Source organism: Mastomys coucha, unplaced genomic scaffold (genome assembly GCF_008632895.1).
Source record: "Mastomys coucha isolate ucsf_1 unplaced genomic scaffold, UCSF_Mcou_1 pScaffold5, whole genome shotgun sequence".
Classification (NCBI taxonomy): domain Eukaryota; kingdom Metazoa; phylum Chordata; class Mammalia; order Rodentia; family Muridae; genus Mastomys; species Mastomys coucha.
Genome location: NW_022196911.1, coordinates 118,521,644 through 118,546,870, shown reverse-complemented (window position 1 = coordinate 118,546,870; position 25,227 = coordinate 118,521,644). Strand labels below are relative to the sequence as shown.

The 25,227-nt window shown below is 38.0% G+C and overlaps 1 protein-coding gene across 1 annotated transcript; it reads right to left on the bottom strand.

Annotated features, from left to right (window-relative positions):
• Window positions 1-4,983: 4,983 nt before the first annotated feature.
• Window positions 4,984-24,779, bottom strand: LOC116078062 (zinc finger protein 431-like). Its single transcript, XM_031352998.1, has 4 exons — window positions 24,668-24,779; window positions 8,417-8,543; window positions 8,165-8,225; window positions 4,984-7,064 (listed from the first exon to the last, which is right to left on the bottom strand). The coding sequence occupies exons 1-4, from the start codon at window positions 24,668-24,670 to the stop codon at window positions 5,603-5,605; spliced, it is 1,653 nt and encodes a 550-aa protein (XP_031208858.1). The 5' UTR covers window positions 24,671-24,779; the 3' UTR covers window positions 4,984-5,602.
• Between the last annotated feature and the right edge of the window lie 448 nt (window positions 24,780-25,227).

Here is a 25,227-nt window from a genome sequence, read left to right as displayed (position 1 = left end):
TACTTACCTGATAATGACATACACTTTATCACTAGAATATATTTTATGCAGACAAGTACTGTAAAATGCTGACATAAATTCATGAGCCTATGACTTTAATGGGACTACCCATTTCTTAGGGGACACTCATGGAAGCCCATCAGAGTCTTTTCTTGGAATATGTTAACCATTTCTAAACAAAAGCTCTTAGTTGTAGTATTAAAAAGAATTTGAAAATTATGAGTCTCCTTTTCCCTTGTCTTGAAGTCTGATGAATAGTTATCACTAGAACTTCAGTTCAAAAAAATGTATCTACTACAACTTTCATGGAAGTAAAAACATCTTTTCTTTTAAACATGGCATCATGAGACATGCACAAGCAGCTTGGCAAACCATGAATGAAATATTAGTTATTATTGAATGGCTTCACAACTGTTTAAAAACAGTTGTTTTGAAAGCAAGTGTTGTTTTACCCTGTAATTTTAGGATGGATTCCTTAAGAAACATTATCAAGGGCTAGAGAAATGGGTCAGGGGTTAGGACTACTGACTTCTTCTCTAGAGGTCCTGAGTTTAATTCACAGAAACCACATGATGACTCACAGCCATCTGTCATGGGATCCAATGCCCTCTTCTCATGTGTCTGAAGACAACTACAATGTACTCAGATACATAAAATAAATAAATCTTTAAGAAATTATCTTTTTTTTAAAAAGAAACATTATCAAACCTATTCTCAAAGCTGTTTGGTATCTAATAATGGACTTACTGCAGATCTTTCTGTTCAGAAACACTGTACCCCTGAACGTTAAAAGAAAAAACTCTGCACTAAAACTTTGCCATTGGTAAGCCTCTGAGCAGATGTGCAGCAGGGCAGGGTAGACTATGATAGGGGTGAATGGAATTTCCCCTCTGCACTCTGAAGGTTTACTGGAATAAAATGTCTAAGATAAGTTAAATGGGAGAAAATTGTGTAAATGCATTATTATTCCTAAGTACATCCCAACATGATTCAGAAGCTTTAGGGATTTCACACACCCTAGCCTCAGTGACATTTTTTAAAAGGTATTTGAAGACAAAGGAAGCATCTAATGCTGGACTTCTTGTGAAAGTACATGTGATTAATCAACCCAAACATATGGGCATAAAATTTCATTCTGTTAATGTTTTATAAAGGAAAGTAAACTAATTAAATACTGCCTGGGAATCAGTGATGTGCAGAGTACTCAGGCTTCACTATGATTCTGCTTTGTTCTCAGCACTTCAGAGCCAAAAGCTGCCTTCATTACACTACATCACTCAAGGGAGTGCCCTTTGAGATTTCAACAACCACCTTAGAAAAGACCTTGGTAGACATTTTAATGTTACTTTATTTTTAAGACAGATACATATAAATGCAGTGAAACAGTTAAGAAACTGACCAAAGTAGATTAACATTGCTGTAACTGAGTTTCAGCTCTACAGGGTCCAGCCTTCCCTATCACTTTATGGTGAGGGAGGACCTTTTATTTATTATTCTTGTAAAATATAGATAATGTGAAAGCTATTGTTTTTATCTTGTTGATAGTTGAGTACCATTAAGTACGTTGACAATATTGTGGGATTATGATTCCCATCCATTACCAGAAGTCTTTTCAAACTGAAATTTTATCACTTCTCCCTCTCATAGCCCTTGTCAACCACCATGCTACTTTCCATTGCTACCAATTGATGTCTCTAGCTCCTTGTCCAAATAAAATCATATAATATTTGACTCTTGGCAACTGGGTTATTTCTTTTTGTGTAAAATTCTTAGGGCATCTATGTTCTGGCATATACCACAGCTTTTAGTCTGAATTATATTCTATTTGTATATAGTGTGTGTTCATGTATGTTTGCATGCATCTCTTGACCAAATGTTGACCTTAGGTATTATTCCTCAGGTAATATCCACCTTGTTTTTGAAGCCTGTTATTTCACTTGAGATCAGTAATTTAGGCTAGGCTGTCTTGACAGTGAATCCCAGGGCTCCACCTGACTCCATCTCACCAGAGCTGAGATTACTGGCAGAACATCATATGCCTGACTATGTTTTGGAGTTTTGTCATATATGTGTGTGTGATTGTGTGTGTGTGTTTATAAAAACAGCTTGGATCTATAGTAAAGTTTTAAAAAATGTTTTAATAAATATTTATTACACAGAATATGGGATTTTTTTTTGTTTTGTTTTGTTTTGTTTCATTTCGTTTTTTCAAGATAGGGTTTCTCTGTATAGCTCTGCCTGTTCCTGGAACTCACTCTGTAGACCAGGCTGTCCTGGAACCTGCCTCTGCCTCCCAAGTGCTGCGATTAAAGACATGTGCCACCACTGCCCAGCTGAATATGGGATTTATTATAGTGTTTTCATGCGTGTATGTAGTGTATTTTGACAATATTCCCCAACTCCCTTAATTTCTTTTGGGGTTGCATTGAATTTGTATTTATTTTGGAAGTATGGCCATCCCATGAGCATGCAAGGTCTTTCAATCTTCTAGGATCTTCTTTAACTTCTCTCTTCAGTATCTAAAGTTTTTATTATGGAGGTCTTTCACTTCCTTGGTCAGGTTTAATTCAAGAGATGTTTTGCTTGGGTTTTTAAAGTCTTATGAATGGGATTATGTCTGTGATTTCTTTCTCAGTATATTTTTCATTGTTTTATAAGAAGACTACTGACTTTATATGTCATTTTTGTATTCTCCCATTTTGGTGAATATATTTACCCATTCTTTAGGTTTTCTGGTGGAGTCTTTGATATATAGAATTATATTGTCTGCAAATAGAGATACTTTGACTTCTTCCTTTCCGTATTATATTCCTTTTATTTGTGTTATATTGTTCTAAGATTTTTTTCAGTACCATCCTGAATAAGAGTCAGGAAAATGGGAACCCTTGATTTCTCTATTTAATTTAATGTCAGCTAAAGGCTTGCCATACATATGATTACGGTGAGATGTGTTTTTTTTATATTCTGTTTCTTTGGTATGTTTGACATGATTGATGTTGGTTTTGTCAGAAGCCTTCCATGTCTGTCAAGATGTCATATGATTTCTATTCTATAAAAAAAACAAGAGATCATTTGTGAAATTTATAAAATTTCTTGACATACTGAACTAGCACTACATCTCTTGAATAAACCAGCTGAATCATAGTGAGTGACTTTTTTGATATATTATTGAATCAAGTATATAAGTATTTTTAAAGAAATTTTACGTATTTGTATACTTATTTTGGACATTGGTCAGTAATTTTTTATTTTGTTTTTTATCTGGTTTTAGTATCAGGCTAATACTAACTTCATAAAGAGTTTGGTAATATAGCCTTCTTTTGCTATTTAAAGAATAGTTTGAGAAGCATCTGTGTTGGTATTTCATTGAAGGTCTGATAATTTTTTTAATTGGTAGATATTTGATTACTGCCTCACTTTTATTGCTTTCTACAAATCTGCTCAATTTTTAAGAAATCTCCATGCCAGGAGGTGGTGGCATAAGCCTTTAATCCCAGTACTTGGGAGGTAGAGGCAGGAGGATTTCTGAGTTTGAGCCAGCCTGATCTACAAAGTGAGTTCCAGGACAGCCAGTACTACACAGAGAGACGTTGTCTTGAAAACAAAAACCAAAAACAAAACAAAACAAACAAACAAAAAACTCCATTATTTACTTATGGTAGGTAATATACATCTAAAATAATCTATGTTTTGAGAGTTTTCCAATTCATTGGAATATATGATTTTTAAGGTAAGACTTAACAATTTTTCTAAATTTAATTAATGTGTGTGGTAATAGCTCTCCTTATCCTCCAGTTTATTTACTTTCAGACAATTATCTTGATTATATTTTATTAAATTGGTTTGAGAATTTCATGTGAAAACTATACTTAAATATTCTCACCCCTCCCTTCCCCGCAACCTCCTCCCACTTACAAATTAAAATTCACACATTCTTTTCCTCTCATTTTTTCTATCCCTAACACCTAAACCCCCAACACTAAACCATAACAGTAAACTCAACCTTAACCATAACAATCATAACCCTTAACCCTAACAACCCTAACCCTAACAACACTAACTAAACCCTAACCCTCTAACCCTAACCCCTAAACATAAAGTAACCCAAACACTATCCTAACCCTTAACCTTAACCCCCAACCCTTAACTCTAACCCCTAATGCTAACCCCATTAACCTTCCCAACTGTGAGACTGATCCTAACAACCCTAACCCTCCCCTTCAATCCCTAACCATAAAGTAACCTATCCTAACCCTTAACCCTAACCTAACCCTTAACCCTAACCCTCTACCCCATCCCCTCTAATACTAGCCTAACCCTGTAACCCTAACCATTCCCTGCCTCCAACTCTGTATAGTAACTCTAACTCCTAAACTTAACCAACCCTAGCTTAAACTTAAACCTACATTCTGTATCAGTTGACAGTTCAACCACAAAAGGAAAGCTCCTATTTCTAAATCCTGATTTGTTGAAAAATTCAAGTATAACTTTTCATAGATGTTTTTGATTTTCAATCTTAAAAGCTCTGAGACCTGATATAGATCAGTAGCTCTATCCCTTTAATCCTAAAGGCTTGATTACAATAAAATACTTGTCATTTGCATTGGTCTGGTGTTTTGAGGTATGTTGGATCAAGCAGACCTTATAACACAAAGACTTTACCAAATTGAGTACATTCATAAGGTTTTCTCTCCAGTATGTATTCTTTTCTGCATTTGGAGATAAACCGTGAAGGGCAAACGCTTAACAACATTGCTTCCATTCATAGGGTTTCTCTCCCGTATGAATACTTTCATTATAATGAGGACTAAGAAATGTGCAAAGGTTTCATCATATTCAATACATTCATAGGGCTTTTCTCCAGTGTGATTTCTGTCATGCGTTTAGTGTGAATTTGGGTTTCATTGCTATGAAAAGACACCACAACCAAGGCAACTTTTACAAAAGACAACATTTAATTTAGGATGCCTTACAGATTCAAAGGTTCAGTCCATTATTATCAAGGAGGGAAGCATGGCAGTGTCCAGTGCTGGGTGAGCCAAAAAGCCCATCCCCACAGTGGAATTAATCCCCTTAATTCCTCAAATAAGGCCACATCTCCTAATAGTACCACTTCCCCAGTGGCCAATATTCAAACCACCACCTTTGAAGATTACTGTGACTTGCAAAGGCTTTACCACATTGGTTACATACATATGGTTCCTTTCCATGTGTTCTTTTATATATTTGGAGGTTACTTGGTTATGAAAAGGCTTTACCTCAATGATGACATTCATAGTGTTTCTCTCCAGTATATATCTATCTATGAATTCTGAGACTACTGACCTGAAATATGACTTTGCCACATTGATTACATTCATAGGGTTTTTCCTCCAATATGTGTTCTTTTATATCTTTGGAGATTATCATGAAATGCAAAGGCTTTACATTGATTACATTTGTAAGGTTTCTCTCCAGTATGAATTATTTCCTGCCTTAAAAGTTGAACATGAAAGAGATTTACCACATTGATCACATTCATAAGGTTTCTCTCTGGTAAGTGTTCTTCATGTGTTTGGAGATTGTAGTATTGTGAAAAGGCTTTATCACATTCATTATATTTCTAAGGTTTCTCTCTAGTATGCTTTCTTTTATGTATTTGGAGATTGTGTGGTTGTGAAAAGGCTTTACCACATTGACTACATTCATAGGGTTTCTTTCCACTATGCATTCCTTTACGTTTTTGAAGACTACTACGACATGTAAAAGCTTTACCACACTGATTACATTTATAGGTTTTCTCTCCAGTATGTTTTCTTTTATGTATTTGAAGATAATTATGATATGCAAAGGCTTTACCACATTGACTACATTCATAGGGTTTCTTTCCACTATGCATTCCTTTATGTTTTTGAAGACTACTACGACATGTAAAAGCTTTACCACACTGATTACATTTATAGGGTTTCTCCCCAGTATGTGTTCTTTTATGGATTTGAAGATAACCATGGTATGCAAAGGCTTTACCACATTGACTACATTCATAGGGCCTCTCTCCAGTATGCGTTCTTTTATGTATTCTGAGACTGCGTGGATTTGTATAGGATTTACCACACTGATTACATTCATAGGGTTTTTCTCCAGTATGTGTTCTTTTATGATTTTGAAGACCATTGTGACATGCAAAGGCTTTACCACATTGATTACATTCATAGGGTTTCTCTCCAGTATGTGTTCTTTTATGTATTCTGAGACTACGTGGGTTTGTATAGGATTTACCACATTGATTACATTCATAGGGCTTCTCTCCAGTATGCATTCTTTTATGATTTTGAAGACTACTTTGACATGAAAAGGCTTTAACACATAGATTACATTCATAGGGTTTCTCTCCAGTATGTGTTCTTTTATGGTAGTGAAGACTACTGTTAGATGCAAAGGCTTTACCACATTGATTACATTCATAGGGCTTAACTCCAGTATGTGTTTTTTCATGACTTTGAAGTCCACCACGATATGTAAAGGCTTTACCACATTGTTTACATTCATAAGGTTTCTCTCCAGTATGTGTTCTTTTATGTATTTTAAGATGACCGGAACATAAAAAGGCTTTACCACATTGATGACATTCATAGGGTTTCTCTCCAGTATGTGTTCTTTTATGTATTTGGAGATGACTGTGTCGTGAAAAGGCTTTATCACATTGATTACATTTGTAAGGTTTCTCTCCAGTATGAATTCTTTCATGCCTTCGAAGCTGATCATGGCTTGCAAAAGCTTTACTACAATGCTTACATTCATAAGGTTTCTCTCCAGTATGTGTTCTTTTATGTATTTGGAGATAACTGTGTCGAGAATAGGCTTTACCACATTGATTACATTCATAGGGCTTCTCTCCAGTATGTGTTCTTTTATGGATTATGAGATAACTGTGTTGTGAAAAGGCTTTATCACATCGATTACATTTATACAGTTTCTCTCTAGTGTGTGTTCTTTTATGTATTTGAAGACTACTGTGATGTACAAAGGATTCACCATATTGAATACCTTTATAGGGTTTCTCTCCAGTATGACTTCTTTCATGCCTGCAAAGATAAATTGGAGCATGTCAAAGCTTTACCACATTCATTACACTCATGAACCTTTTTATCTGTAGGAATTAATATTATAATTCAGTCTAGTTGTAAAGAGGAATCAGATTTTAAGGTTCATGGTTTCCCCTTCATTATGGGTTGCTTTGCTTCTTTAAAGATACCTGTAATGGTAAGAACATTTCTTACATGGCTCACATCTGTAGGGTCCTTTTTCTCTATGAGGTTTTTCATATATTTGAAAAGAACAGGAAGAACTCAGAGTTTTACAACATTGAGTACAATCATAAATTTCTTATTTTCCTATAGTTCAAAATATACTATATTTGCATATAGAATTTTTAATGGAAACTGGTTCAAACAGAGAAAAAATTCCACATCCCTAGTACTCACAGGGATTATTTGCAGCGTGAGTTTGTGGATATATTCCCAATGAAGTTGGAAAACTAACTAATTATGAACTTGTATCACACTGAGAAAGTCTACTCAAAGAGAGGGGTACATTGCTTTTTTCAATATCCCTATGTTCCATGGCTTGTATCCATTGTGATGCATGATATACTTATTAAAAGAAGAATAACAAATGAAAGATTTCCACATTGTATTCATACAGTTTGACTTTTTGTTCATCAAAGACATGTGGTATAGGGATTAAGGTTTGTCCCCAACAACATTTTTGACTCTCATAAACTATCCCTCTCACTAACTTTAGCAATGTTACTACAGGTCTATGAGCAACACCAGCTTTACAATGGAGTATTTCCTTATTTGGATCCTATTCAATGTATAAATCTTTTGCAATATGTAAGTATTATGAGTCTAAATAGATTTCCAGGTCTACAGAGTAGCTGCAATGTGGCTAGTAAATAGTAATATCTGATGAGGCATTGTTTCCTTGTCTATTTTCTCACAGGAATGCCTTGCAAACACAAATCAGACACCTGACACTGAGGGTCATGGATTTTTGAGAATTTAATAATCATCAATATACTTAAAGAAGTGCTTTTTGTACACTGTTGTATTCCTTTAACACATACAGGATACATTAAAAATTCTTCAGAGGCATATTATACTAACTTGCACATGAAAATTACCTTGCACGTCTTCTAGAACTTTGACAATTTTCTTCAATATTATGGTCTTCCAAATTGTAGCCTAAAATATAGTACCAGAAAAAGTATGAATTATTATTGGAAATTAGGGAAAATTTAACTTACTATCTCCAGTGAACCTGATTTATTCACCTCATGCTTCCTCGTTCTCAATTGAAATTACAGAAGAGCATCAGTAAAAAAGAAATAGTTGTTCCCTTATTTGAAAAAGTGAAAGAAAATTCCATGTCTTACCTATAGCAGTGAGGTTCCTGTAGGTTTCCACCATCACATCTTTGTAGAGACTCTTCTGTGAAGGATCCAGCAAAGCCCATTCTTCTCGAGTGAAGTCCACATGCACATCATCATAGGTCACTGTATTCTAAAATATCCCACAAATGTGTATAACAGAAACCATGAAAGAGACAACACTGTAAATGTATACTTCATTGACAATATATTCATATAATTCTGCTCCGTTTATTTCTTGACCCAGAGGTGCTAATATAATCACCAAATCTCCTTACAAGTAAACTGAATAATGAGGTTCATCTTTATCACTGCTTCACTCTTTGAATAGGATATATAGCCTTGTAAGAGAAATGCCAGTTAACAGAGAGTGTGAGGTGGGGAGAGCACCTTTAATCCTAGCATTCAGAAGGCAGAGTCAGGTGTATCTCACCGAGTTGGATGCCAGCCTGGTCTATCCATGACAGCCAGAGGTACTTAATCAAACAAGAAAGAGAAAAAGAACTCAGACATTTTTATTGAAGTTCCCTCAAAGAATTATATGTTCATTCCAGTTCTGTAATCATTGTTCAAAATCTTGAAGTGCCCCAGTTAAAACTGTAACATTAATAGGATCTTACTAAAAGGGAATACATGTTTAAACAGTTACAAGTGGACAGATGAAAATATTAGCAATGGCTGGGTGGTGGTGGTGCATGCCTTTAATCCCAGAACTTGGGAAGCAGAGGCAGGCGGATTTCTGAGTTCAAGGCCAGCCTGGTCTACAGAGTGAGTTCCAGGACAGCCAAAGCTATATAGAAAAACCTGGTCTTGAAACCCCTACCCCCCCACACACAAAAAAAGAAAATATTAGCAATGTAAATGTAGATCCTAAATCAGCAACATAGGGCAAGAGAGATGGCTCAGCAGTGAAGAACTCTTGCTGGTCATGCAAATAATTGGGTTCAATTGCCAGTACTTACAAGGGGGCTCACAACTAACTATCCATTACTCCAAGTTCAGGAAGTCTGAGGCCATCTTCTGACTACTATGAGGACCAGGCACACATGAGGTGCATACTCATGCATACAGGCAAATACTCATATTAATTTTAAAAAATCAAACAAACACAACAGGTAGGAAGAATGTTATGTGCCTGAAAATGACTCAGAAAGCTCAGGCAGTATTAATGTCATGAATACATGCCATTCTGAGAAATAGAATATTCTGCCAGATTTCAAAATTCAAATGGATGAAGATCAATATAACAGCATATGCTTGACATGTACTAAAATTTATACCTCATGTCCATCAGCCAATAATATAAAAACAAACAAACAAACAAACAAAAAAGCCAAGCATGTTGACCCACATTTAATCACAGCATACTGGAGCCAGAGTGAGGTGGAACTTTAAGTTTGAGGCCTGCATGTTCTACCTACACAGAGAAAAGTTGTCTTCAAAACCAAAACCAAAACCAACAAAATTAAAAATATAAAAACACCAGGCTCACAAAATAGTTTAACACTGAAAAGCAACTGTTTCTACTGTGTCTTATGTGATTTAGAGATAGAATCTTGCCAAGAGACATCCAGGAGAAGCTAAAAACTAGCAGGTGATCTTCATGAGATGATTCTGCCATGGATTTGCTTCTTTAGGTAAGGCCAAGGGGATTACATGTGAGGAAAGATTCCTGCTATTAATACACTTTTCCTGTTGCTGTTGTTATTATTAAATATATAACACTCACTAGGTATTGACCCACCATTTTGAGTAGATTTCTGCAGACCTAAGAAGATGCACTATCTTGTAATGATGCTATATAGACAAATATATAATGAGTCTACAGAATTCCTGATTTGATTCAAATAATTTTAGGAAGAAAGATTTTAGAGATGGTCTTAGTTGCTGGAAAGATGTAATAAAATTAGAGTCAGGAATAGATTGTGCTCATTCTTCATAATAGTAAGTAAAGGCTGCATAATAAAGAATCCAATGAGCTTTCATAATTACATTAAAAAGAGAAATAGACTTGGGACAATTTGGTGTTCAAGGAAAAACATTTAGGTACAAGAAATAAAGCCATTGGTGCGCACTATGATGCACATGGTAACACCATGTAAAAAGTGTTGCTTTGAACATATGATAAGCATATTATAATAAAACAATGTTTTGAGCTTAATATCAACATCCTTCGGTAACTCCCATTTTATGTAGCATTTTATCTCTGAGATAATTTTCTAAAGAAAGTTTTGCCTAAGAAGGTATTAAAAGACCAGAGAAAAGAAATGGAATTATTGGTTGAATGGTTTGGCTTGGGGAGCTTTGCCCCATCTATCCATCCATCCATCCATCCATCCATCCATCCATCCATCCATCCATTCAAATGTGTATGTCTGTTCATCTATATGTATGTGTATAGGTATACATGTATATATGCAAGCATGCATGAATACTTGTGGAGTTGATTGTGACAGATGGTCAGGTCCAGCCAGAATGTGGGTGTATGAATGTTTGAATATGTATGTATCTATGCATATTTGCTTTTATAAAGCATCTTGGTCATTTTCCTTTCCTTCCTAGCTAGTTAACCAGCTTAGCCAGTGAGGCTTCTGGCTAACTCACCAGAGAAAGGAGCACTAGCAACAAATCCTTTTACTTAATTCCCTGCTTCTAAACAGCACATGCTAATCGCCAAATATTAGCACTTATTAAAACACAGGTAATAAAGAGTTAACTTTTTAGTGCTTAATGAAACACATAACAGTAAGAAAGAGTTAAATTTCCCTAGTGCTTATTTAGCATAAAGAGTTAAATGGAGTATAGAGAATTATATTGTTTAATAAAGCACAGAGTTAAAAAGAAAAGAAGCCAGAATTTTTTAACCATAGAATAAGCAAGAAAGTTTTAAGAGTCTTTTAGAAGTTATCAGAAAGCATTCAGTATAGTTAGAGAGCTAGAAGGCCAGAGATCATCAGTCTTTAAAACTACATCTGAAGACAATCTTTAAAGCCACATCCAACACTGTGTCTCATTTCAAGCCCATTCCTGGCCAGGCAGGCTCCCAGCAGATTTTATAATGGTAAAGGCATGACAGCATGGGAAGGAAGCTCACTAATCAGTTTCAACCACAACACACTAGACACAAAAATCAGGAAATGGGTTGAGTCTATAGACAATCAAATACCATCCCCAAAAAGGAATCTAGAAAGGCTCCTCCTACAAATGCTTTTATAAGCTCCACAAAGGAGAGACAAGTATTTAAAGACATCATCCTATCTGGGAGCTTTTTAACTCAATCAACTACATCCTGACCCTGGTCACTATAGGCTACTGCTCATCCTAGGATAAGAATGCATTTAGTCTAACTTCAATGATCTGCAAGAGCTGCAAGAGTCTTCAAGAGCTCATACACTGTTCAAATGTTAGAAGTCTTTTCTGACACTCAAGACACTCTTGATTGTCACATCTTGTAAAATCAGAAAGCAAGTTTTATCTTTCCAATATATAATGGCACAGAATACCCTTTCCCATTCCAATAGAGAGGAATCTGTACATAGGTGAGGGAAGATTGGACCCAGGCAATAAACCCAGCAGGGCACACAACAAATCCTGTAGCTCTGTGTCAGACACAGAGGCCCCCAGTTTCAAAAGGCTTAGATGGCCATATCCCTGAAACTTCTCATACATCTCTTGGTTTAGTTACTTCCACTTTCTATATGTAGCTCTCCATGACAGGTGTCTCATAGCTTAGGTATCTCAATATCTTGTGGTCTCAGAATGCAACTCAGGCTTCATCCACACAGGTTCATGCAATGAACTCTCACAGTATCCTCCCTCGCTGGGGCTCTGACCCTGTCAAATGTAGATAGATGGCTGGAATAGTGCTGAACAGAAACTACAGAGGAAGAACTCATAACCTTAAATTTTGCATCTTTCTTATTTCCAGAACTTGGGTGATACTCGCAAATTTGGATTCTAAATTGGGATGGAACTTGCCACCCTTGGACCACAGTTGTAGCAGGTTTTATATGAAGTCCTTTCCAGGGACTAGGAATCACTTTGTCTACTCCCCCTTCAATTCACTGAAGGCTTAGCAGGAGAGAGTGTTTCCATTAGAGCACCTTCTTAGGCTTCCAATCCTGAGCCTTCTCTTTAATGGTGATAATCTCTTTGAAAATTCAGGCCTCTGTCTCAGCATTTGGCTGCCATCTGAAACTACCCAGAGCTATTTTTCTCTACAAAGCACAAACTTTGCATTTATTTCTGCCACCTGTTTCTTTTTTTTTTTCATTGTAGTCCTGAAGAAGTCATTGATAATACTCATCCAACAGATTCAATAACCCATCTAAAAATTCAGCCCACTATTTTTAAATTCTGTCTGCTTTAATTTCTCAGGGTATGGGAAGAATAAGAAAGAATTTGGATCAAAATACTACACAAATGACTACTAGCTAAACTTTTCATGGGGTCTATTTTCCACTGAAACCCTATGCTCTGAACTTCTGTCTGCATTACTGGCAATACTTAGATCTTCTAGGTACTATAAGAACAGCTGATTAAGTTCCGAGTACAGATTTCTATGCCATTTGCCATTTCAAGTGATGATTATTTTTCATATTCTTCCAAACGAGAACATTCTTAGGTTGTGTCCAGCAGCAAAATCTTTTTTTTTTTAAACCTATGATTTTCTTCTTGTTCCAGCTTGCTACTCTGCTACTGCTGTGATTGAATCCTCTAACCAAAGGCATCTCAGATCTCAAGTAATGAACAGGTTCACTTGTTTGGTCCTGTCAGATCACAATCCATCATTTTGAGAGCTTAGGACTGAAACTCAAGCTTCAAAAAGGAAGGCAAAAACATGGACAAACATAGTTTCCTGGCTTGCCCTCTTGCTTGGTCACTGTCTCATGCTCAGCTAGCTTTCTAATCTAGCCCAGGCCCACTTGCTTAGTGATCCTCCCACCCTCAGTGAAAGAGCCTTCCCACATCAATCACCACTCCACACATCTCTCACTGACACAGCATCCAGTCATTTAGATGAGGGTATGCCCTCAAGTGAGCTAACTCAGGTGACTGTAGGCTCTAAAATGTTGACAACTGAAGCTACTTAGGGCACACAGACAATAATATATGAGAAACGTTTTTTTTTTTTGTTTTTTGTTTTTGTTTTTTTTGTTTTTTTTTTTTTAATATTCAATGTGTTAACCATATCAATCACTTCAGGAGCAAAAATCCAAACATTGATAATTGCAAGAACTGTAAAGCACAGATTTGCCAAGAAAGGAAGAGAGGCAAACCTTCAGGATCAGGAAGAGGAAACTAAAACTGTTTCTCCACACAAAGTACCCAAACTATGAAAAACTCAAGTGTTACTATAATATGATATACTAAATGTTTAGAAGACAAAAAGAGGTAAAGGTCTATCATTTTCCAGGGAAACAATAATATAATTAGATTATAATGAATAAAATCACACACCATAGTGGGCACCATTGATAGGAGACAGAAAGACAGGCCTATAAGGCTTTTAAACAACTACAAGATGATGATGATGATGATGATGATGATGATGATGATAATAATAATAATAATAATAATAATAATAATAATAATAATTTGAAGAAATTACAGGCCAGCACTCATCCTGTGGACCCTGTTTCTCCTTTTTGCCAGAAATGGATTGGAAGTGGCAAAAAGCCAGTCAATTGAACAAAGAGGCAGCTTAAGGAATGGGAAAAGATTTTTTATTTTTATTTATTTATTTATTTATTTATTTTACCAAATCCACATTGTATAAAGGCCTAATGTGCAAAATATATAAAGACCTCAAGGAAATAGATGTTCCAAAGGGGAAAAAAATCCAACTAAAAGGTGGGGTATAGATCTAAACACAGAACTCTGAATTGAATAATCTCAAATGGCCAAGAAAGACTTAAAGAAACCTTCACCATCTTAGTCATTAGGGAAATGCCAATAAACTACTTTGAGAATCCATCTTACACATGTCAGAATGGCTAAGATCAATAATACACAACATGACAGCTCATGCTGGCAAGATATAAAAGAGGGGAACCATCCTCTACTGCTTGTGGTAGTGCAAACTACTATAGCCACTATGGAAATCAGTACTTCCTCAGAATTGTGGTTCCTCAAAAAACTTAGACCTTCAGACCCAGCTATATCACTCTTCGGCTTTTATTCAAAAGGTGCTCCACCATATCATATGTTTATAGCATATTTATTTACACTAGCCAGAAACTGGAAACAACCTAGATATCCCTCAGTTGAAGAATGAATAAACAAAACTTGGCACATTTACTTAACACTCAGCTGTTTTTTTTTTTTTTTTAAATAACATCATGAATTTACAGGCAAGTGAATGAAACTAGAAAAAAAGAAATCATCCTAAGTGACATAAGCCAGACCCAGAATGACAGATATGGTATGCATTCACTTATATGTGGATATTATCTATTAGGTAAATAATAATCAAGCTACAATCCACAAAGCTATGGAGGTTAGGTAAAGAGGAGGGCTACAGGGGAGAAGCATGAATAGATCTCCCTCTAGAGGGGAAAGAGAATACTTTCTGTGAGTAGACTGAGGTTTGATGGGAACAGGAGTGGGAAGGAAGTGGGGTGGGATGAAGAGAGAGAGTATACTGCAGAGAGAAACAGCTGGAATTAGTGGGCATTTGGGAATTAGTGTAGAAAAACAGTGTAATGGCAACTTCCTGGAATATAAGAGGGTGACCCTAATGAGGACTCATACGAATGGAAGATATGGAGTCTGAACTGACCATCCTTTGACACTAGGCAGGGTTTCAATATTCGGAATGGGTTACATTCTGTTGAGCTGTTGGCCAAGGAGGTCCCTTGGGGATCCTTAAACAACCCATGCTGATGCTAGGACAAAACTTTGTTCTTAAATAACTGACAGCAAGGTCCCATCACTGAGAACAAATTGCACACAGCTCCACTGAATGTAGAGGTCAAGCTTTATTCCTATGTTCTAGGCTCTTGTAGGAGAGAAGGTACTCTATATCTATAGGCTATGGAAAGAGAAACCTGGACACCAATCCAGCTACAAAAACCCTCTACTTACAATTGGTTCTTGCAAGATGTGCTAGGCCATGACAGTAACAAACTTGTTTGAGTGGCCACCCATGTTTGGTTTAACCTGAGGCCCGGGACATGAAGGGGATCCATGACTAACACTATCTGGATTCCAAGGAACCCTACAGAGACTTAAATGGCAAGCATGGGGCCAGCAAGGGTCTGTGCCAGGTCCTCTGATGATGTGTTATAGCTGTCAGCTTGGTGTTTTTGTGGAACTCCTAACAGTGGGAGCAGGTATAGCTCTGACTCTTTTGCTTGATTCTGAGACTCTTTTCTTCCTATTGGTTTGCCCTGTCCAGCCTCAATATGAAGGCTTTCACCTTGTCTTTTTCTATCTTGTTTTGTCCTGTTTGGCTGTCCTGCCGTGGAAGTCTGCTGCTCTCTGAAGAGGAAACAGAGCAGGGGTGGATCTAGAGGAGAGGAAGATGGGAAAGGTGGGGAGTAGCTGAGAAGAGTGGAGGGAGGAGAAACAGTGGTCAGGATATATTGTATGAGAGAAGAATCGATCCTTAATTATAACATTAATTCTATATTGCTTAAATGAAAATTCAAAGAAGGAGGAAAGCAATAATGAACACAGAAAAGTGAAATAGTGAGGACAGGGACAGCATGATTGTGACAGATACAGTTCTCGTTCTGTTTGTATAGACAGTGACCATCACACAGGAGTGTGAAAGTATCTTTTATTTGCCTGATATAATTGTCATCTCGGAGGACTACTTCTTTTATCAGCTAACCTAGGCCTAGTCCTGGAAGTTTCTAGCCTCTGTGCAATCCTATCTAGGTCTAGAATGTTTTCAGCCTCTGAGACTTAACTACTGAATAAACTCACCCTTTTTGTTTTCTTTCTGAACTCTGGCTGGCTGGTCAACTCAGCTGTTCTGGCTCTAACCTCCTTTCCATGTTAAATGATTCAAATAGACTTCTTTTACTTCTGAATCAATTGCTTGATTGGCATCAAACTAGATTAGTATTCTGTTTTAATCTTCTGGCTCCTCCTCATTCTCTTGCTTGTTCTATCTTCACCTGTGTCCAGCTTGTTCTCTCTTTAACCTGTTTCTGTAAAACTGTCCTGGTAAAACTGCCTCCTCCTCTCACCCTCAGCACTGCTTCCTTCTATGTTGCATCTCCTTTCTCTGTCTTCTCTAGAGAGTTGGGCATATCCTATTCTGTCATATCTTTCTCTGATTCATTGCACATCACTTTCAAATACAAATGATTCCTTCTAAAACTAACTTTATCTTCACTGCTTGGGTTTAAAGGTGTGTGACTCCTAAACTGTTGTTTTCCGTCTCTCTAGCTACTATTGCTCTCTCTTCCAAACAGCGAGGCACCATGCTCTGAAGCTTTCTGTATGGATGTGGTCAGAGAGATGGGCTCTGTGCAGCTCCCCATGCCTCCTTGTGATTTCACCCAAACCTAGCCACAGTGAGTCCACACACAAAACAATGTTGAGGAATAATTTAATGTCTGTTTCCTGTCACGTGCATTATGGCACATGATGTGGAATCTCCCTTACCCACCTGCACACCACCATGCACACCTGAGAAACCTCTGTATTTCAGAAACTCCCTTTGTACCCAGGAACTGCTTTTCCCTGAATCACGCCATTCATTGTAGCTGGAGGTAATGGAAAGGTAAACGGATTTTAATCAAATACTGCTGAAGAATGATCCCCATCACCTCCTTTCTACCAGTTTCAAAACTATTTGTAAAATTTATCACACAAAGCTGAATGTGCAATGCAATATTCAGAGCTTCTAGAAACCATATTTTCAGTTTTGAAATCTGTCTTCTGCACACCAAAAGCAATGTTTGTGTGTGCACATCAGACAGTGATATTATAAGCAGCACAGCTTTCTATGGCCAGAGTTGCAGAGCCTCCTCCTCTCCGGGGAATCCACACTCAGGCAGGCTCAGAGGCCAAAGCCCTCTGCCCAGGTCACCATATATACCAACAGAACCACAGTCTGGTTCAAGGTCCATCCAAGTCCAGTCAGATAGGATCCTGATAGCTTACCCAATCTCCTCTTCCCAGTGGCTGCCACACTCAACATTGCATTGTTTCCCTCACAGCTCATTGATGAACTGCATCAGAGGAGAATATGGAAAGAACTTGCAAGCTACCTCCCACTTGTGCTCCTCCTTATTGCTAGCATTTCCACAAGACTGTAGCAGCTCTCCTACTGGAGGAGTAGAGATAAAACGAGGCAGCACAGGCCTTCCCAGCTCAGCCCTTCCACCCCACCCTACAGGCAGACAGAATCTTTAGTAGAATCTTCCACTCTCCCAGGGCTCCTGCTCATCTTTCAAGGCACAGGGTCCTTTGCTGGGGGCCAGCCCTGGCAGGGGGTTCTTCTTGAAGCAGCAGAGGGGGAAGAGCATTGGGAGAGGGTAAACTTGGTCTTATGAGATTCAGGGGTAAAACTTTGTCTTACAAGATATTTAGGGTTGCTGGATAATAAAAAGTTTACTTATCTAAGTCTAAGTTACTATGCTACTACTGTAGCTGACCTGCCTTCTGTGATCCTCTGAGGCCAGAAACTGCAGTTTCTGGCACTTAGTACATCTTCCTCAAACTGCAAAGGAGTATGTAACTAGCCTTTGTACTATCTCAGAAGGAACTGCTGGGCTGTAACTTTCAGCCTGCTAGTCCTAAATTGCAGGAAGAAAATGGGACACTTAGAGAAGTGGTTATAGAGTTTATTACTAAGTTGTAAAAAGTTTCCTATGAAAGCTACCTAAGAGAAAAAGTGAAAAGATCCTAAATGGGGAAAGGGAAAAAATTTTGTAAGTGAGGAAAGGGAGAAGATTTCTACTCTAAGTGGGGAAAAGCAAAAAATTCTCTTCTCTCTTCTTTGTCTTCAGACTTACACATTTTTCAGAATACATGATCACATGTTACAAAGCTCATCACAAGTTCACACACAAAAAACAAATCATAAATTGAATTAGAAGTCTACAACACAGAATGTTTACCTGCATATCCATTAGGAGTAATTATCTGGCTAAACATCCAACACCTGTCTCAGCTCCACAGGTTCACTGACAGTTTAAAATCATAACTAATTTATTAGTGAAGTTTTGTATAGATAAACCCAGTTAATATTTTATCTTGTATCCTAGCACCTGTAATAAATTGTTAGTTCCCTTTTTATGACCTTTGGTTAATTGTTTTAAAACCTCTTGGAATGTGCTCTGAGTAGGAGAAAATCTGGTTACTATGTACGAGCAATTAACTGGTGACACTTGGGAAACTGACAATTCTCATTGCAGTTTTAACTATCAGAAAACAACCTAATATCTTGAAATCTTGTTTCTCCTATCTCAGCCTCTCTATTAGTAGTATTGTTTATTCCATGTTTTTACACTATACTATGGTTTTCAGAACAGCTTATATATTTCAAAAGTATTTATATACCCAAGGGAGACATAGACAATTAACTTGGGAGGTGGCTTGTAGGAAAGAGAACAAAAAAAGAATGAGACTGAATGCTTTGCTTGACATTTGTAGCTCTTGTATCAAGTTTGAAGAAGAGGGCTTTATAAGTTACTTTCTCTGAGATGAATGCTTTTCCAAATTATCACAGCCAATGAACCAGATTATTACCCGCACCTAATGTCTGTGCCACCCTCCAAGCAGAATCATTGTTCATTGAAACAATTGGTGAATGACTTTATGAATAGATCATCTTAATACCTACACCATTTCTTAAATGAATGTAACCTGTTCTCTGTGGGCTGAGAATAAAGTCACTCACTCAAGTCAAATAGCTTTGACCATAGCAGGAAGTCTGTATCCAAAAATCATGCCTACAATTCATTCCTTGGCACAGAACTGTCAACTCTCAGCTTGGCTAAGATGGAGGTAAAATCCTTTGGTGATGTGAGGGTCATTGATGTACAGCCTTATTGCAATGAAATCCAATGTCTAAAAATTGTTCTTATTTTGGGCTTGTACTATAGTAAGAGCCAAGATTTTAAACTCTACTAAATACAAAACAAACAAACAAGAAGACTTTATATATTTATGTTCATTTAAGAAAATACTAGTAGTGATGTGTTATTTTGAAATATACAGTTAATATGTTTGGAGTTATTTAAAATTTATATTGAGAAAAACATATGTATTTTCAGTACTGCTATAGACAAGCATCTATATAAAACTGTTAAATTGATTGTTGTTTTATATTCAAACAACTTTTATAATACTCATTTTTATTGTTATAATATTTTATAAATTTTAAGGAATATGACAAAAATATGGTAGGTATTGAAGGGGGTCTCTGGGAGGAGTTGGGGTACAAAAGGGAAACAAGAATGTGATTTAATTCTATTTACTTAAAATATGTTTTTAAATGTTAACAAATTCAGATAAATTGAAATCATGTAACTTTTGTCATCATAATGCAATAAAAGTTTTAAAAAAATTAAAAAATTAAAAAGAAAATGACCTAATAGCAGTCCCGTTATAAAAGAGCTTAATAATCACAGATACAATTTTAGGAATTTTTATAGGATCAGCATAAAGTCTTAAGTCATCTATTTGTCTATATAGCATCATTACATGACAGTACATCTTCACGGATCTGCAGAGATGTGCTCCAAAGGGGTGTGCTATTATTTAGTGATTGTTATATATGTTTAATAATAACAGGAAAAGCATATCAATACCAGGAATCTTTCCTAAAATGAATCCCTTCAGCTTTGCTTAATAAGGGTGCACTTGCTGTAGATTATATAATAATCAGAAGCAGGCCATTTCAGGATGATCACCTGCTAGTCAAATAGATGACTTAAGTCTTAATGATGAGCCTATAAGAATTCCTAAAATTATATCAGTGATTATTAAGCTCTTTTGTAACAGAACTGCTATTAGGTCTTTTTCTGATAGTTAAAACTGCAATGAGAACTTTGCCATCTCCCAAGTGCCAGTGTCCCATTATGGCTCTTGACAATCCTTGGTGTGCGCATTCCATTACACACTCAATGTACAGTGCAGCCACCCCTTTGCTTCACAGCTGCACCCAAACATCAGTCAAACTCAAACAGTAACAACTGAAGCAAAAGGTGGCTGAATTTGAAATCAAGGAACAGTAATTAGGAAGTGAATGAAAAAAAAAAAAAAAACAAAACTGGAAACAACATGGCTGCTCCTAGGTATGGCAGAGTACAAAGTTTATTAGAGATAAAAGGAAGAGCATAGTCAGGAGCAGGGATATCTGGGAGAGTCCACAATGGATATGACCCAGAGCCATGTCAGGAGAGGGTAAAAGGGACAGGGGGAGAGCCAGACTAAGAGGCCTGCAGGGTAAATAAATCAGTCAAAAAAGATGAGGTAACAAAAATGGTTCGATTATATTAGGGCAGTTGGGAGAAGGCACCAGCGAAGTCCCTAAGCTAGAGGCGGGTATGCCAGCCATACCCTGTGACAAGTAACTGGGGAATCCTTGGGAGAACCTGACAGCCAGGCCCACTCTGATTTGTTAAACATTCAGAGAAAAGAGAAGGTTGAATCAGGCTTTAAGGTCCAATATTCTCCAGGGATTAGACACATGTACTAGAGCACACCAAGTACTACTCAAACCTTTCCTCTCAGACTATGCACCTTCAAACATGTTAGGTGCAGCCATGTCAGTTTGTCAAGATCTTTTGTTTTGGTTGAACTAGAGTAATACAATAATTTGGTTTCTGGAAATAAGTTCAGATCTTTATTTAGACTTTTGATTGTCCTGGTGTGTGAAAATGGCCATTTTAGACTTTGATTGATTGTAGAAAATTGATTACCCGACTGCCACTGCTAATGCCAACTTGCAGGAAAGCTCTCACCTTCCTTCTTTCCCATCCCTTCCGTGCTAAGTAAATCAACTTCAAAGATGGTCAGTGTACTCAATTCTTACTTTATTTCTAATTCTGCTGAAAAGGTCAGGGAGGTAGGAGGACACTTATTCTCTGGTCTCTCTTCCTTCCAACTGACCAATTAGGGCCCAGTACAGAGGAATTGCGGGACTGTCTTCCAGGCACTGGACAGCAGGGGCAGGATTCGGTGTTCAAAACAAGTCTTAATTATATAGCATGAGGCAAGCCTGAGCTATAGAAAATATTGCTCTAAGCAGATAATCAAAGCACTTGAGAAAAAGGAATGTAATTCTTAATGACCCAGAGACATTGGGGAATAGAAACAAATAAGGAGATTGGAACAGTGATGCATTAAGAAAATGAAATTTAAAAAGTAATACCAGCAATTGACTTCTTAAAAAGGTAAATATAATTGAAAAGAAATAGCTATGCTAACTGTAAAAACAAACAGGCCATCCCCTGGTAGATGAAATGGCATTAATAAGATGTTTGACCTTGCCTCCATGTGTAATGTTAGCTGTTGAGACTTGTAACCTGACACACACACAGCTACAGCCAAAGGTCTGTATCTCAACCCTCTGAGGTGATTTAACTATGTCAACAAACATTGTACACATCTCCATAAGACAGTCCCCAAACTGGAAATTCAATATTCATGGCTGAACACAACCTCCTCAAATTGTACACCCACCAATTGGTCTGTTTTCACTAATATCCACGAATTAATACATGCCATGAAATTACACAATCACTACCCTGCCTGAATCAGGTCTTTCTTCACAATGGTGATCCCTGAACTAATTCCCTTCAACTTTGGTCTGTGATGTAGCTACTGCCTGCCCTGTCTCTCCCTGCAGTGCACACATTAAACTGTTGCTCCTGTTCTGATCTGAAGGCAGAGGCAATGCTCCACATGCAAATCTTTTTCCTGTTGCTAACTTGAGAGTTAATGACATGACTCAAATGACTAATTTTAAAACTGTTATAACATATCCCTTTGACCTAAGGACTTAGGACATTTAATCAAGACGAAAGCAAGGTCATTGCCCTGGGGAGCAAGAGGTTGGAATCAAGGTGACCTGAGTCAACATAGATTTTCTCAGAAACATTTTTTTCTGAAAGGCTGAAGATGCAGCCTCCCCAGGAGAAATCACTCCACACACAATTAAAAGATTAATTTAAAAAATCTCTTTGATAATAGCTTGCATCCAATGCTGGATTGTAGTGACATTTTTGAAATTCTAGAATTTTGGTTTCTTTAAAAACACAGAAATAATATAAGAATGTGCTTTTGTTATAATCCCAGGTATAGAGATATGAGCCTGCTTCTGACTATCTGCAGCCACCGACCATGATTAGCCTCATGCTCTAGCAGAAGCATGGTTTTACCAGCTACAGATTTCTGTGGTGACATGACATTTGGAATTCTGGGAACTTTCTAGAGGGTACCCCGAGGACCCTGAGAGGCAGGGTTAGGATTGTTGGTCTTTTAGGGAGGTTGGTTGTGGTTTGTTAGTATCTTAAACACAAGGAAAGAAATTAGATTCAAGGATGTCTTTCTCCTCTACCCTTGTTTCTCAGCTATCTGGTGTTAGGAGGTGAGGGGGGAAGGGTGAGAAAAAGAAGAAAACACAAAGTAGCAAAGACCAGCAACAGTGGCTAAGGCTAAAGGAGGAGCCAGCCTAGAACAGATTTTCCTCTCCACTATGCTCTCCCCCTTAAGACTCTTTTAGGTTCAGGACCCAGGTTATACTTTGCATAATTTAAACATGAAGTGGAGACTGCAAGTCTAGCCACTTAGATAGATTGAAGAGTTATACAGCAAAGATATTCCCAGGGTTATTTCTCAAGTATACCAGTTCCCTAAAACAGCAGGTTATTCTTCAGGGACAGGGTCTTAAGTGGAAGGTCCCAGATAATGAAAAGCATAGGAAAAGGAGATAAAAAGTATAAAAGCTGGGGTGGGGAGGTCTTGCACAAGCTATATCTTCTATGCTAAGTAAGCTTAAGAAGAAGAATACAGTCTTGTAGACTACTTACATGGGGGAAATGGAAGGAAATGGGAGACATCTATGAAGTCAGCAGAAAGATGAAGAAATTATGAAGTTAGCAGAAACATCATACAATGGGACACACTCAGGAGAAGTCTAAACACTGCTGCACAAGGAGAACTTGGGGTGTCTCAAGAACATTCCTGACCAAACCTATAGTGGCCTTGGGACTGATATCCACAGTCCCAGCAGTAGGAAGAATTGTGTTCTTAGAATCTGATGCAATCCCTCCCACACTGGCCTCAGACTATTACCAGCTCTCCTAAGCATATTCTTGGTTTTAGAGAAGGAGCTCTGTTTTATCCCTATACCTGAGGGTCTTAGAGAAAGCTCCCAAGACCTAGGCACCAGAATGTTACTGGCTCTGCCAAACAGTTACTGGGTTTCAGAAGCTACATCATTCTCCATACATAGGAACCTCAGGAAAAGAAAGCCTGCTTTTGTTTATTTGTTTCTTTTTTTACCCTTTCAAATGGTTGTCACTAGGTGTCATCTTGCCCATGTGGCAATATTATGCTTTTCTCAAGAAGAAAACTGAACCTTTAGGGCACACCAGGCCTTGATGTTGATGATGATCCTATAATGCCTCAAGAGCAGTTTGTTAGAGACCTGCCTGCTCTTTGATACTCGATGGGCCTGGTGGCTGGTTGTAAATGAGGATTGTTTCCTGTGTTATGGTTTAGATCCATATTTCTGGATAATCCTTGTGAACAAACAAGTGTATCCTAGCATTCTAACCTCTAACTGCCCTGATTAGCACACTACTTATCTGTGAAGTGTTTTACAGGCAGTCCTCCCGCAGATAAATTCTACTACGCATTAGTAAATCCTTTACATTATAATTCTACTCTTTTACACCACAGCTTAATAGTGGATTGCGACCCAACAAATGAAATGCCTTTTACAACCACCACAAAATTAAATCCAAATGGATAGTACATTTTAATGTTAAATGCTAGGGAAAGAACTTGTAGAAACCAGGAGTCTTCTAGTTTGGCATCCTGCTAAGGATATTTCTACACACAAGCCACTGTTCCAAATGTTCCACGCAGATGCAGCCCCCATGGATAAGTTTTTCAGGGGCTACTGCTGCGTTCTGGGAGGGGCTAGGACAACAAGGGTCCGTACAGGTGGCCGCATCTGGCCACAGATTCCGCGTCCCACAGCCCCGGGAAAGACCCACCACACCAGCTCACGCTGCTCAGCCTCCTGCTCCTCCCCGTTGTTGGCAGTGGCCCTGTTCTCACCATGTTGCAACTTCAGAGGTTGTCAGAGCACACAGCAGCAGGTCTCACAGCACAACACACCGAGCCACTCAAACCTGCTCACAACTAAGCGGAACCTGCCACTCTGCATCCGGAAAACCCGCCTCTTCTGACCCGGCAGGTCCGCCTGAAGTCTCTCATTGGTCAGTGAGTCTTGAGTGACGTGAGAACCTTCCTTAGGCTTAGAGTGTGCTGAGGGATGCAGCACGGTGGATTCTGGCTTAAATTTCGAGCCCAGAGCCGACCTTTTACAGATCTGCAGGGATTTGCATTTCAGTAGCACTTGTGCTTGAGCTCCAACAGCCTACGCATCTGTCTCCCACCCAGCCCGGGAGAGGACCCACCACTCGAATTTCTCGTGTTCAGCTGCCTGCTCCTCTGCTTTTAGTGTAGTGACCCTGTACTCACCTGGTGCAGCTCACCTCAGGCACCTATTGCCCGAGCTCCCTTCACAGTAGGCACTTCCCCTTCTTCCTCCTAGAATCAAAGTAGATAGCTTGCATAGCTCCCTAACCCAACTTGCAGTCGGAGTTGGTCCAACA